Source organism: Rhinolophus hipposideros (assembly GCF_964194185.1).
Source record: "Rhinolophus hipposideros genome assembly, chromosome: 4".
Classification (NCBI taxonomy): domain Eukaryota; kingdom Metazoa; phylum Chordata; class Mammalia; order Chiroptera; family Rhinolophidae; genus Rhinolophus; species Rhinolophus hipposideros.
In genome coordinates, this window is record NC_138050.1 from 92,665,137 (window position 1) to 92,681,431 (window position 16,295).

General features: G+C 35.6%; 1 protein-coding gene across 9 annotated transcripts in view; it reads right to left on the reverse strand.

Moving 5' to 3' along the window:
- TDRD3 (tudor domain containing 3) overlaps positions 1 to 16,295 on the reverse strand; it is a 134,957-nt gene that overhangs the window by 44,988 nt on the left and 73,674 nt on the right. For all 9 annotated transcript variants that reach the window (XM_081045783.1, XM_081045788.1, XM_081045782.1 and 6 more), the window contains exons 9-10: positions 12,531 to 12,687; positions 11,878 to 12,003 (exon numbers count right to left, since the gene is read on the reverse strand). In XM_081045783.1, coding sequence (XP_080901909.1) covers positions 11,878 to 12,003; positions 12,531 to 12,687 — 283 coding nt within the window. The remainder of the gene's footprint in view (positions 1 to 11,877; positions 12,004 to 12,530; positions 12,688 to 16,295) is intronic.

The window sequence follows — 16,295 nt, forward strand, 5'->3', positions numbered from 1 at the left end:
TTTGCTTGCTGTAAGAAAGATTTACATCAAATCACATTAAGGCAGACTTAGACTGAGTTCAAATGATTACAAAAACATTGCACTACACACAAACACTGAGTTCAAGACCAAATAAATTCATTCTCCCACTTCCCAGTGATGCATCTTTGACAAAGTCACAAAGAGCCCCAGTTTCTTCGTCTGTAATGTGTGGATAATGATACTTATCACAGGATTATGGTGAAGATTCAATTTGAAAATATTTGTGAAATTGTTTTTCTCATGCATCCATATAGGGTCTTTAGAATTAGGCTGACCATTGGACCGAAATCCTAGTCCTACCACTGAGCAGCTGTGTGACCTTGTAAAATTGGGATAATTCCTCATTCCTTCATTCAGTTACTCTACACTATAGTTACTGCACACCAGCTACAGACAGGAACAACACTGGTGGAATCATTACATCTGAAGCGGTAAGTAAGAACCATCACCTCTCTATCTGGTGGTACTTTAGGTATAATGGGAAGAGTCAGATAACAAACAAATAAGGAAACAAATAACACAGCTTAGAACTGTGATAAGGCCTAAGAAAGAAATATATAAACTGTCATAATAAAACTGGGAGTAGTAGGGGTACATTAATTTAGGCATAAAAGTTCTCTGAAGAAGAGGTGCTTCAGTCAAGCCCTAAAGAATGAGAAGAAATGTAATGACAGCAGGGAAGAGTAGTCCAAGAAAGAATAGCACCTACAAAAGTCCTGGGCTAGAAACTTGTTTCATGAAGGCAATATGTTACCAAAAAAAACCTTTGCAGGGATAATTCTAAATAAAAATATAATCACCAGTAATTATTAATTTCAGAGAGAAAAAGGTTGTACATACCAATACCCCCAAATTGATGTCCATTATAAATCGATAAAAATAAACACCAAATCCCAGAAAAAATGGACACAAGAATTAACATTAGTTATAATCGGACACGGCATTTTTTCCTTCATTAGTTACTCAAAGATATAAAGTTGTTTTCCTGTTCCCATTAAATTCTTTCATAACTATGATATACATTAAACTTAAGGCTAGGCTCACAAATGAACATATATATTATATTCAATATTTAGAGAATTAATCTTGCAGTTTCCCCAAACCCTTTAATAAAACAGAGAGAGAAAAGTCAATGGAAAAAAACTAGAGGGCCTAAAGCATGATAAGATCATTGCTGCTATAAATGTAGAAATCGTGAGAACTCTGAGAAACTGCAAGACATAACGATACAACTGCCCAGGCACTCTCCCAGTCACGCTCAACAGGCATGCGAAGTCCAAACTGGTCCTTACAAACGCCACCCAAAAAAGTTTAGTTCAGTGCGTATGTACAATTCCTCATACAGTTAGAAGACCCAAGGAGCTTCTCTCAGGGCACAACTGTAACAGTCCCACTTTACAGATCAGGAAGCTGAAGAAGCTTGACCAAGGTTAGACACCTCGCTGGGATTTCGCAGTCGGGATGAGGTATTAACCATTCTGCTATACCTCCCTCCTCAACAAAGCTGCCATTATACTACTGCCATCAAATCATTTGGAACTGGGAGTTAGCGTCAGCATTTGATTCTGGAACCCATGTTAGGATCACCATTAACAAAAAATCTGCCAGGGGTAAAAACTGTATTACTTGTACCAATCAATCCGTTAAAGAGAATGCATCTGTTTAACTTAGCTGGTTTTCTTCCTTTTCCTTCTTTATAAATAAATTACAGGAATATGGTTACACCACAAATTTCATACCTAAAGTATTGCACTGGATTCATTTCAACGTCTCTTTCACCTCTAAAAACATTGAACTCATGTTCTGTAAAGTTCTCTTCAGAGGGCTTTTCTAGCCATGCTTTCACCGTTTTTTCAATCAGTACCAACGGTCACTCTACAACCAAGCTTTTCTTCTTGGTGGAAAGGTAAGTGTTGTTCTGAGTATTTTCAGTGTATCGTGAGCCCATGTGTGTCCAAGCCTGCACAGTGCCGGAATATGACCCAGGTGTCTTCCCATTAGCTTCCCCTCAGGCCTCAGCTTAGATTACACTTTTTCTGGGAGGTCCTTCTTCCCCATCCCCATAGTGACTGAGTCAGGCACGCTTCCTCGGTGCCATGGTAACACACAATCTACACAGCAGTAGCACAAACAGAACTGCCTGGATCGCTTTCCCTTGCTAGACTGTAGGATCTCTGAACCGTGTTTTGTTGCTAACACAGTTCCTGGCACATGGAAAGCTCCAGGTTAATATTGTGGACTGAATAAATAACCATTCACTATTTCCCAGAGTGAATCGGCACTGCTTTTGTGAAGACAAAAACAATTAAAAGAAAATAAAGCTCATTTGTAATTACTGTCTACTCGTATTACCTTGGTAGCAAAATCTCCTATAATCCTTATTCTCTGTGTTTTCCTAACAACTTCAAGAGGAAAAATATTAGCTGTGTCACGTCTCTATGGGTACGATGCTTTCTTCCTTCAATTAAGAATTCAAACAGGAAATGAGGATATAGGGTATGGCGACATTACTTTGTGGAGCCTGTCATGTTCCTTTTAATTGCTACATCTTAAATGAGTCATTAGACTCTAACTCCTAATCCTCTGAAATCCTAAACTATAAAGGACCACTCCTTTCTTTCCTTTCAACCAACAATCATATATAAACACTGCCAGTCACACTTCTGTGTTTCCGAGAAAACACCCATCAGATTGGATTATTTTCATCTTCCCAGTATAACCTAGACATAAAATAACACAACTGTTTAACCAAATGTAGTACTACAGTCTTCCCATCACTCCCACACTACCCACTACTACTACTGCCTTCAGTTAAATAGTACCTTGGCCTCAGGTAAGTAAGTCAAGTAAAGCGCCCTCATTGATAAAGTGGGCATTTGTATAAGGCACTAAACGTGTGGGTCAAAAACCATTTAGAAACAATAACTTTATGTTGTTTTCGCTTTAACTCAAATATTAATATTTATTAAAGAAAATATACTGGAAAAAAATCAACTAAACACACAAAACTGTAACTGACTATCAAACTTGTAAAAACTGAAAGGACGATGTGCCAGGACCTACTGAAACTGTCAGACGGGAAGCATTCACTGAGTGCGAAAACTTAAACTTGTGTGATCTTTTCTTCCAGGCTGAATAGTATTTTTCAGGATCATGAGTATGATCATTTTAGACTCAACATTATCTTTGCAACACATATTCCTGCACATTTCACACAAACCTACAGCAAAACAAAACTGAGAACTCAACAATTTGAAGCCAAAACATGAAGTGAAGTGTGAAGCCACTCTACTTGGGGTAGAAAAATGAAAATAAAGAGAATTTTAAAAAAGAAAAGCCAAAGGAATGTCCATTTCTGGGCTAACATACTATTTTTTAAATGTACCATGGTACAAGAGGTCATCTACTAATGAATAATATAAGCTGATTCAAATAGAACAGCTAAAATTACTGCTGAGTAATCATTCAACAAGCAAAACAAAAACAGATCGTTAAAAATATTTGTTACAAAAAGATGGTATTAACTGATTAACACATGAATTCCCATTATAGCAGAAGCATAACACTTTTTAATATTCCTATGTCTGTGCAAAGCCAGTTTATCCATAATTTCTTTCAACTCAAAATTCTCTATTAATTTTGTCAACTACAAATCAGGGCTTTTTGTGTACAATACCGTTAGATATTATATATATATTCTTTAATGGTCACAAAACTCTTTGGCTATAAAGTTTTGCCTATCAACTCAAAATTTATAAACTTCGTTCCCTTTATAAAAAGTTATGTGCTCTATAAATTTATTCTGTAGGAATTCTGACTTAGAGTACAAAGCTTGAAATCAGTGACTATGTCTCATTCCTATCAGGTACACAAAAATACATGTGGTTATGAAACGATGCCCTTTCTGTATTATAAAAATAAAATGCAACATTTTAAGAATATGATGTGAAAGGCAGGAAGAGAAGTCACCCGTCAGCCCAAGCCTATAGCATAACTTTTTCATGCTATATTAAATATGTTCTTTCTTACCACTCTCTTCAAAATCATTTTAATGTCCATGTAACATTTAGCTACTGGATATCCTTCAGCTTGTCCTCTAACCCCACCCCATCCCCACCTCACTTCACTGACACTGTTTTTGTCAAGGTCTCCTATCAGTGGTGTGCTGGAGTCAGCTGGAACTTCGTACGAGAACTATTACATTTTCAGAAAATCTGCAAGCTGGATGTTAAACTGTTGATAGCTGGAAATCAGCCATAGTGGGAACAGTGATACTACAGACATCAGCAAAAGCTAAAAATCAGGTTATCCCTCCCCTGCTCGGCCCCTTCTCCCTGAACGAGTTGTTAAACCTTCACCAGCACACTGTTGGTGTTATATAAACCAAATGCACACTTTTCATCCTTATCCCTCAGCTTTCTCTGATACTCTTCCTACTTCTTTGGCAGTTGCCATGTCCGGGTCTTTGGCTGACTCCCACATTTCTACTTGTTCTTCAAATGCCTGCTTGATACCTCTCATGATTTCTAAAACTTAGCATATCTTAAAATTAAACTGTTTATTGCTCTTCCCTCCACTCCCCCCTCCCACAAAAAAAAAACAAAACAAAACCCTAACAGGTGCTTAGAAATGCATCATGGTAGAAAGACTTCTGAGTTGGGAATCAGTCAGTTAAGGATCCAAATCTCAGTTCTTTACTTCTTATTGGTAAGATGTTTTATCACATCAAACCTATTTACTTATCTGTCAAATGGAAACGACAACATATATTTTCTATTTGCAGCTGATTAAGTGAATTAACAGCATGTAAAGCACCTAGCACAGCTCCTGGCGTATAGCAGATGCTCAATAAATGGCACCTATTATTTTATTTTATGGTCAATAAATGTTTAAATGAATGGATCACTAATTGAGAAGGAGGGAAATAGAAGATTGGCAAAAACTGAAAAGAAGGCTCATGTGTTCTAGGATTCTGAGAAAAGCTATATATATATATACATATATATATAATAAGTAAGGAAAATTAAGAATACATCATAACTGATAGCATGGTTAACAAATCTTAAAAATACGTATGTCAAGTAATTCAACTTCCATACATTTATCTGAAAAAATAATCATCAATATGTAAATAATTTAACTAAAAAACTATTTTGAAATTTGTTGTCATAGCAAAATTTGGAAACAACTTTCAAATCACAACATAAATGATAATCAATTACTATTCAGCCATTAAAAATTATGATGAGGTAAATATATAATTACATGGAAATGTAATTATATATTATATTGTATTATATGTTATATTGTTATATATAATATTATTGTTATAATATATTATATTGTTATAATATTGTGCTAACAATATGACATTGTTAGGACAAAAAGCAGGTTATGTAAATATCATCTCATAAATCGGAATAAAAACAGAATATGATGATGTGATTATAGGCTGTTTCCTTTTCTTTCATCACCTGTATTTTTAATTTTTTCCAAATCTGTCAGGTAACACCTACGCAACAGGAAAAAATACACTTCTATAGTACTTGATCAAAAGTTAATTAACTGAGTTATCAGCTTCTATCTTTAAAATGCCCTTTATTCGAAGACATGCTTTAAAAAGTGTATTTCAAATATACAACCTAATTTTAACTGACTTTTTATATATTACCTTTAAAATTTTTCACTCAAGTTATCCCTAAATCCACATAATTTTCTATATATAAGTAATTAGCAAATTCAAATCACTATTAAATTTACATTCATAATTAGGACATTACATGTGCAGCACGTGGTGTATTTTCACTTCCCACCTGGTGTTTTGTCTAACACCTTTAAACTACCTGCCTTTGCTGCCCTGGCAAAAGTAAAGTGTCAGGTGCTGTGTTGGCAGAATGTTGTAAATCTAGGGACGCCAATGTCCTAACAACACAGAGCAGAGAATCTCAAACTAACTAGCAAAGAACCAGGATGTCTGTTGTACTTGTGCATTCTGATTTTAATTTCCCATCAGTGGCTGACTGTTCCTTCATAAAACGCAGCAGTAACAAATGTTGAGGCCCGTCAAATTGGGGGGCCAATTGGGAACAATGACTTCAAGTCAAGCTTAAAGCACTACCTAGAAATTTGAGGCAAATTTGCACTTTACGAATAATGGAATGATAGGAAGGAAATCAATCCTATAAGAAAAAAATTACGTCAAGGATGGGGAAGGCCATAGGGATGGGTAGGAACAGAGAGAAAGTGACAAGTAGTGTGCAGATACTACACATTCTGTCTGTTGTGCTACAACTTATGGCTACTCATTTAGCAAACATTAATCCCTGGCCTACAAACAGGCACTCCACCATCGACGGCAATCAATCAGCTGCACAGGGAAATGGGATGCAATTGGATGTAAGTACCCACAATAGTCAGTACACGGACGATCCTTTCTTGAGGAAACCCTTCCCAAGAACATCTCGCCTAACACACACATACTCTCTCTCACTGACCAGTTTCCTGCCTTTCCAATTAAGCTATTACCATTACATCACATTTCCTTCCTGCAGTCCCTGTAAATCCACAAGCCAAACTATTTAAACTGACTTGAAAGTTGATTAAAAGAAAATAAAACAAAAACAAAAGACACCTTTAAATAACTATCAAAGCCTGCAACTTCATTTGAATTACCCATCAACCATTACTATTTTATCTGCCAACATCCAAATATATCGTTTACACCTGAATATTATGCAAAATTTGAAATTATGCAGTACTGTTAGCCAACTTCTACCTTTCCAAAATCCACAGGAAATAGAGTAATGGACCCCATAAAACAGTGTATACAGTCTAGTCTGAATTTTATTAAGCCAATGAGAAGAGTCAATGGATTATTTTAAGTGAGGATGTAATGGGATCAAGTTTGCATTGTGAAAGATCACTGAGTGCAATATGGGGGACGCACGATAAGGCTCTGCAGAGTCAGTGGAGGGTTGGGGACCTGGAGTGGGGGAGTGGGGTCATGGGAAGGGAGACGGCCAGTGGGGGATGCCACTGCTGCTGCTGCTGCTGATGACGGTTACGAGAATGGTGGTGGTGACAGAGGTGGTAAAGGTGGCCGTGGCAGGAACTACTGTTATATGGAAGCCTAGGTGTCCGTCACTGTGCTTAGCACTTTATACGCATTACCTAATTCCATCTTCTCAACAACCCTATAACTTACGTAGGTGCTATTACTATTTCCCCATTTCCCAAAAAGAAATTAAAATGTAAGAGATTGCATAACTTGCCTCAGGACAAACAACTAGTAAACACAAGAACTGTGAGTTAAGTTAGTGGTAGAATCAGTTGTATTTCTCTGCTTCTGTGCCTTGTCCAATTCTCCCCTTTTTCTGGTATTCGAACCCTGGGAACTAGTGGGAACTACGTCTTTCTCTTTACATATAATCCTGATGGAATCAATTAAGATGTCCTGCGCTTCCTGACTAAGAAGGGGGCAAATACAGACGTAAGGAGATGGAAAGTCTTTTTCTATCTGTGTCCTAGATATAAGGACCATTTGCTTGCTCCTGAGAAATAGTTTTCATTACATTTCATCCTGTGTTATGAATGGAGATTTGATACTAATAGCTGTAATTCTCCTTCTCCCAGTCTCTTTGAGCTTCTAATTCAGCTACTCCACACACACCAAAGCCAACATCCCGTGGGACTCAGAGGAACTTAGGGAATCAGTCATGTGAGGAAAGGTATTCACAATTTCCCAGAAAATGTGCTTGCAAAATTGAGACATGTCTTTTTACCTGCAAATCTTTATATGTCATTATGCCACCTTATATGTTGGCCTGATGCTATGCCTGGAGCTACCTGGGAAATCTTTCCTACCACATGAAGACAGTCTGTCAACACACAAAAAAAGCAGAATTCAGAGACAAAGAAAGACTTTCCAGCTACGTAAGCCAAAAAATTCCTTTTCTGCTTAATTGGATTTTTGTGGCCTACAACTTAAAGCAAATTTTGGAATTGGTGCCAGGGTGACACAAGTGACAGAAACTAAAATGCAAAACTTGTTTAGAAAAGCAAGGGTGTAGAGCAGTGAGTCTCCTCATCCCCTCACAGAAAGCTGGCACTCCTCATTATGCAGCTAAACCTATTGTCTTGTAACTGAGACCACTAACAATTATTGAGACCCATGCCTTAGAGAACTTGGAATGACAATGTCAGGGCGATGGAAAGTGTTGGTTACTTCTTACTGCCTTCAAGAAGTCATACAAGAAAGAGATAAGCTTGCAAGTTTAAAAGCAGAAAGGACACAGATGCAACTAGCTCAGAAGTGCTCTTCACAATTACCAACAAGCCCAAAAGACTGAGCCAGATAATCACGCTTCTTGAGGGATTACAGAATCCTGTGAAGCCAGAAACAAAAGAGGGAAAGTGGGAGATGAGACTGGGTCCTGGAAAGGGCAAGGAAGCTTTGTAGCTAGGACCATGTCCAGCATTTGTGAATGTTAAATGAGTTCTTTGTTCCTATATTTGTTTGATTTAAATCTTATCCTTTTCATAAAAATATCTCTATTTGAAATCTGTTCAGATTTTCCTAAGTGTTTACTGTTTATATAACTGGGTCATATTTTCAATTCTACTTTTTAAAAATTTGACAAAAAATATAAAGAAGCATAAATAGCACGGATAACACATTTAATTTACAAAATGAGCTACATGAACAAGGGGATAATAGATGAGTATGATTAAGAGAGTTACTCTCTCACCTTTCTCACAATGTCTTTAATCCGCATTCAGAACAAATTAAGGTTACCCTCGTTTTATTCTGATGTAGAAAGTTAAACAGTAAAGTTCCTGTCTCAAGCCACCCCTTTCTCTACCTCTGACGAACCCAGGCTTCTTCCATCATAATGCAAAGAAGCACACCTACTCCTTCTCTCCCATGTTGAAACTTAACATACAGGTTCCCAGTGGGCATTGTTTTCAATGGTAGTTACATATTACTGAAGTTACATATTACTGAAATGACAATAGTAGTTACATATTACTGAAATGGTAGTTACATATTACTGAAATGACATATTCAATGGTAGTTACATATTACTGAAGTTACATATTACTGAAATGAGATATTGATAAACTTAAGGTACATGATGACATAAACACTGACCTTTTACACTGATAATCTAACCACCAATTATAATATCTAAATATAAAACCAAATTCAAAAAGATCTACATATAAGTGCCTTTTGGAACACAACGCTATCACACAATGATCAATTGAATGTTCCCAAGCTGACATCAAGTCATTACATATCACACGGAACACTTGAATTAGTGATTACGCTCATTAAACAATGTAATCCACCTCCTTTTTTTTTTCCAGAAAATTGACAAAAATGTCAACTAGGATTATGTTTGACTCCAATTCAAAGATACAATTTTAAAAAGTTAGTAAGAGAAAATCTCTAAGAAAAATACAGGTGAAGATCAACTACCTCTGATGAAAGCTTTTAAAAATCAGAATAAAGAAACGATAGCACCCTTTGTTCTACTATTTATAGCATGAGTAATTATGCATGACACACACAACTGTAGTCTCACTTCACTCTCAATCCCATTTTCCACCTTGCAAACTGAGAAATTTTCTGAAAGCACCAAACCAACCTCATTGCTCTCATGCCAAAAACCTTTTCATGGCTTTGCTCTACCCTCTGGATAAAACAAAAATTCATTAGGACAAAATCTTCTTGATCTGGCTCCAACCTACCTTCTATTTCCACCTCTCCCACACCCTCACTGGCACGGGGATCTGGGACACTGATCCCTTCAAGCCTGGACACCCTTCCCCCAACACTCTTCCTCATACTTGTCTAATGCCACCTCCTCTAAGAAGCCTTCTGCCCACCTCCCATGTTGGTGAGCCGGCCTTCCCACACAGTACTTTTAAGAAAGAAAAAAAGTTTGCTTCTCTGAGAATAAAGGTCATCAAGTAGAATAGAAAACTACAATGTAAGTTGGGGGAGCGGGGAGAGGGTTTTGGGGGTTAGGATGATCACAGGAACATGCGAATGTGTATAAAATTTAAGAGCCTGTACAAATATTAGAAATACCTTTAATTTCTTGAATTTGGGAATTTATGAAGGTGACAGGCTATATTCCCTGTGAAAATCAGGGTTCTACAATACTATTACAATGTCCATATTTTTCTCACATTCCAGCTGACTTTGTGTCATATTAATAATAGCAACATAAATACACACTCTACTAAAACAATATCCACTATTAACAGATGTGTTCATAAATTCTATCCCTTCAGAAGTGACTCTCTTTAACACTGATGTCCAGTTTTGAGTGTATTATTCTTGTCATGTATCTTAATTAACATTGATACCTTTTTTCAAATTGAATGTTAATATTACTTCATTTTATCGTTACAGGTTGCATTCTGTGAAAACTAAAGCTAATATAGGCCCACAGGTCACAGGAGACCTACTTTTCTCAGTCTCAACCTCGTTATGATTTAGGAGACTATAGGAGTCAAAGCAAATGTAGGGAATCAGAAGGATAAAAGCAAAGCCAAGGATCTCTGGGATAGTACAAAGGGAGGTGGGGACAAAAATATTTAAAAAGTTAGATTTGAAGAAGCAGCTGAGATTCTCCTGCTAGCTCTGCAGAAGCAAACAAACTTGTGAATTGCCTATGGAGGGCAACAAATGGCGAGGACTCGAGGGCCGTTAGCAGTGGAAAGCTCTCCCCCAGCAATATCAAGCAAGAAAAGGAGAACTTGAATCCTACATCCTCAAGGAACCGAGTTTTGCTAACAACGAGTGAACCCGTGAGAGGACCTCAGCCTCAGGCAAGATCATAGTCCAACTGAAATCTTAATTTCTATATGTGAGACCCTGAGCGCAGGCCTCGACTAAGCTGTACCTGCACTCCTGACCCACAGAAATGATGAAAAAATAAATCTGCATTGTTTTAATCCACTGCTTTTGTTGTAATTTGTTCAACAACAATAGAAAACCTGCATATATTATGCTTTATTTATCAAGAAAATACTGCTCTTATCCGTGTTTGCTTATAAATCTTGTTTGTCCATATCAAACATTTGTTTTCTCAAAATAATAATACATTGCCTTATTATTTGAGAATAATATATTCTTCTCAAAATAGTAATATATTGCCTTTTCTATCTAGCAAATATGCTTCTGTTTTCTTGAAATCGGGACATTTCAAATTTGTTATAAAGCATTTTATCTCTGAGCTTTTAGTCTGACTCAAAATACACCTGAAAATGAAAACTAAATTTAAAAGTATATTTCCCTTAATTTTTGGAATCATATTTTGAACACTATTTTAGAAAATATTTACCATATTCCATGCTCAGAAAAAATGTATGCAATTAATATATTTACCTCTCTTTTCAATATTTATGTTAATCACTAGAATATATCATAGTAAGAAATACATCACATTGTAGGAGCTTATTCAGTCAGTGTGTGAATATTTTGATACAATATATAATATATGGAAAAAGAAGAGCTAGACCAATTTTACATTAAAAGACATTATATAAGATTATATAATTACAACTTCCCCAACATAACAATATGTTTTCATCGCTGAATCTGTTATCTAGTAAAGTTGGGGGGACAAGTTTGGCATTACTACTTACATAGTTAGATATAAGCTAAAGCTGCTATTCAGCATTTTTGAAATGTAACAATTACAATTTTCTTCTGTGCTTTTATCAAATAGGCAAATTTGCAATTAAATAAATTGATATTGTTACTTGCTCTAAACCTCTTTGTACAATTACAAATAAACTTTGGTCTTTAAAAAAAAAAAATCTACTTTTAAGTTAGCCTACCTTCCACACTCAAAGTCCCCATTTTAGACTCCAAGAAATCAAATAACGTGCTCGGTGCTGATGGCCTTGCATTTCCCAGTTCCTCTTCATCTTCTGATCTTATTCGCCCCCTGCCTTTTCCTTTACCTTAAGAAGTAAAGCAAGACACATATATTGTACATGCAAAAACAAAAGGAGAAAATACACTAAAATATAATCAGCAGACATCTTAAGACTTTGTATAAATTACTTTTATGTATTTTTCTGCATATTCTATAGCTGATAAAAGATTTTTGTATTTATTTTATTTTTTATTAGTTTCAATAATAAAAATTTTCAAATGATTGTATTAACTGGTACTTTTAATCCTCTAAATGATCTATCTAAAATTTTTAAATTGTTCATGTAAATTATCTTTTAAGGAAAAAAATCATTTTCATAAAAATTGTCTTTAACCGCTAATTTTTAAAAAGAATATAGGATTAGGACTTGAAAAATCACATAGTACATTTGACTATGCCAAGATTAGTTCCCAAACTGGTGCTTCTTCTACTTACCACATGGTAAATAAATGAAGCTATAGCCTCACAGCAACAAAACCTAGCCTCTGTCAACAGTATATATGCGTCTGAAAGGAAACAATACCATCTGGCACATTGCTTAACAAGTTATACCTCTCAGAGGTGGACCAGGAACAGGTTTCTGTTTACTGCTGTTAAGAAGTACATTTAGTGCTGCTTCTAAGTTGTTGCCATTATCCATAAGAGCTTGCCTTGAAGCTTCCTTACTAAAGCCCATTTCTGTTATGTGCTTCAGAGCCTTCTCATCAACCTGTAAGGAATGAAGAGAAAAGCTATGTGATAGCCAATAAAAAAAGCAAGGTATATGTTTTTAACTATATACTGCTTTTCAGCTAACAATTGTATCTCATGCTTATGGGAAAATGTCATAATAATACAACATTCGCTTGCTGTTTTTTTCAAGCCAACAGTCAAGGAAAAATCCGCATGATATGTAGGATTGTGCCTTGAGTACACTCTGACTTCACAAGTACTATTACAAATGCAAAACAACCCAAAACAGAAACAAGGAATTTTATGATAAGCCAGAATAAGGCTTTTGAAAATAATAGAGACAGTGCAAATTACCGAATTAAAAATTTTCATGGTTAATACGTCTCCCTCCCTTCTAGAAAAGAAAGGTACTTTATATAGTATAATATCTCTCCAAAAATACAAAATATAAAATGAAGCTAACAAAACAGTACCATCTCAGTAGCTTTGCTTTTTTCTACTCCCTACTGTTTCAGCATTCTGTTCTACTCATTAGTAATACTGCAATACTATCTGTGATGCTTTGACAACATATACCCCGAATAAAATAAATCTGCTTTACAAATGCCAGAACCCAAAATCTCCTTGACAAATGAGTGGAGACCTGAGTAGAATTCAAGAACTTTTTAAGTAACATAAACATATCCCATGAAGAAATTTATTGAACCATAACCAGCTGAGGAATGCATAACTAACGTTGTACACCAAAGATGAGTTGGCTTTAAGATAGCATATACATGGCATGCGTATTCCAGACAGCCACTCTGATATCCATGTAGACATAGAGAAAAGCACAGTACTTTTTTTCCCAAAAGATGACTGGATCCTTGCAAACACAGAATCCTTTCTAAACACAGTAGCTACTATCAATAGATCAGAGTTGACACATTAGAGAAAATGTACATCCGTGCTGTAGATATGCTAAAGTAAATGTAAAAAGGAGTGGACATCAAAATTATAATTCATCCTTCTTATTAAAAATCTTATCTGAATGTAAAAAAAAACCAAAATCAACCCTTCCAACCTTTCTCTATCCTAATAATCTCCCAAATTTTATCTAATTAAGAATTAAAAATTCTTAATGAGCAACCAATATCCATCTTCCTATAACTTATGCTGGCTTTCTTGTTGACCTGATTTGAAGTTAACCAAATTCTTAGGGGCTGACAGGGCCTTGCTCTCTTTAACAGCTCTAGGAGAGAACTCTCTTGCCTCTTCTAACTTCTGTTGTTAGGTAGCAATTTTTGGCATTTCTCGGCTTGTAGATGTATTACTCCAATCCCATGGCCATCCTCTTGCTATGTATTTTCAGGTCATTTATCCTCTGTATGTGTCTGTCTCCATGTCTAAATTTTCCCTCTTTATAAAGAGATCGAATTAGGGTCATCTTGGACTTGGGTCCACCCTAATGACCTCTTTTTAACTTGATACCATTGTAAAGACCCTATTTCCAACTAAAGTCACATTTTAAGAAACTGGTGGTTAGAACTTCAATATATCTTGTGGGGAAGGACCTATAATACCATCTATTATCAAAAATTATTTCAAGGACCTGTCATCTGACATTCCAATCAAGTCTTCCTTCCATTGTTGAAAAGAAAGAGAATTGAAAACCACCCAAGTTGCAAAGAATTTGGAACACAGTTTTTAGAATAACTCATGTACACTCAAACTTATACCAGTATTTTCTTTTTTTATTATTAATTTCAGGTGTATAAAACATAATGATTAGACATTTACACCCCTCACAAAGTGATAACCCCAACAAGTCTACTGTCCATCTGACATCGTACATAGTTATTCCAATACCATTGACTAGATTCCCTATGCTGTACTTTATATCCCGTGACTATATGTATACCGGGCTGTCAAAAAAATGTATACAAGTGGATACTTTGGTCAACGTTGCTCATGCAATAGTTCTCCATAATCAGAAGCATCTGGATGTTGATGGTAACCACTTTGAGCACCTCTTATAATTGCAGAAGTCAAACGTGACTTGTATTCATCTTTGGTTATTGGTATATATTGAGTATTACAATTTTAATATAGTTTTCCTTTCTTAAAACGTGTACACATTTTTTGGCACAGTGTGTGTGTGTATTAATTATAGCTGACAGTCAATATTGTTTTATATTAATTTCAGGTGTACAGTTCAGTGGTTAGGCATTTATTTTAAATTATCATTTTGGTGGTCTTCATTTTTTTTTTTTTTTTTAGGATTCTTGTTTAACAGTATTTCCTTTCATTATTTTCAATATGTCATCCCACTGCTTTCTTGCCTCCATGGTCTCTAATGAGAAATTGATTGTTTATCTTATTGAGGTTCCCTGTTATTTTTCAATTTTTTAAATTAAGTATAATTGGTATACAATCTTATATCGGTTGTATTAATTTCAGGTGTACAATATTGTTCTTGATGAGTTGCTTCTCTCTCACTGCTTTCAAGATTTCTGTCTTTAGCTTTCAACAATTTGACTATAATGTGTCTTGGTGCGTCTCTCTTTGAGTTTATCCTATTGGAATTTGTTGAGTTTCTTGGATTTGTAGATTCATAGTTTCATCAAATTTGGGGTCATTATTTCTTCAAATATTTTTCCTGTTTCTTTCTCTCTCCTCCTATTGAGACTCCCACAATATGTATGTTGATATATTTTATGGTACCCCAGAGGTCCCTTAGGTTCTATTTCTCTTCATTGTTTTCTCTTTCTGCATCTTAGACTGGGTCAATTCAATTGTCCTATATTAAAGTTCACTGATTCTTTCTTCTGCCTGTTCTACTCTGATGTTGAATCAGAGCAATAATTCTTTTGTTGTTGTTAATTTCAGGTAATGTATTTTTCAGTTCTTAAAATTCTACTGAATTTCTTTATAATTTCTATCTCTTTATTGATAGTCCCTATTTGCTCATATATTGTTCTCCTAATTTCTTTTAGTTCTTTGTCAATGGTTCACTTCAGATCTTCGAGCACATTTAAGACAGTTAAAATCTTTGTTTAGTTAGTCCAATGCCTGGGCTTCTTCAGAAATGATTTCTCTCAATTTCCTTTTTTCCTATAAATGATTCATATATTCCTGTTTTTTGGTACGCTTGGTAATTTTTTGTTCAGAACTGGGCATTTTGAATACTGTAATGGTGGTAATTATGGAAATCAGATTCTCCCTCCTCCTCAGAGATTGTTGTTATTACTTGATGATGACTATGGTTGTAAGTTTGTTTAGTGACTTTCCAAACTTTCTTTGCAAAAATTATATCGCTGTGGTATGTGATCACTGAAATCTTTGTTCCAGTATCTCTGTGATCAACTAGTGAATAGCTTCTTCTCCATCAATCAATACTCTGGATGTTGCAAGAGTTTGACTAGGCTCCAGGGTTATAAAAAAGTTGCTTCAGTGTTTGTCAATAGTTGTTTCGGTGGAGGGGCCAATTCCTGGAACTTTCTACTCCACCATCTTTGGGACATCACTTCCTTCATATGTTTTCAATCCTCATAATAACCCCAAACTGCAGGTCTCTGGTGTTCTATGGCAAGATATCCCCAGAGAAGTAGTCTCAATTTACTCAAGTTTAAAAGCTTCTTGAGTTAGGGTCCATGTCTTTTTCAG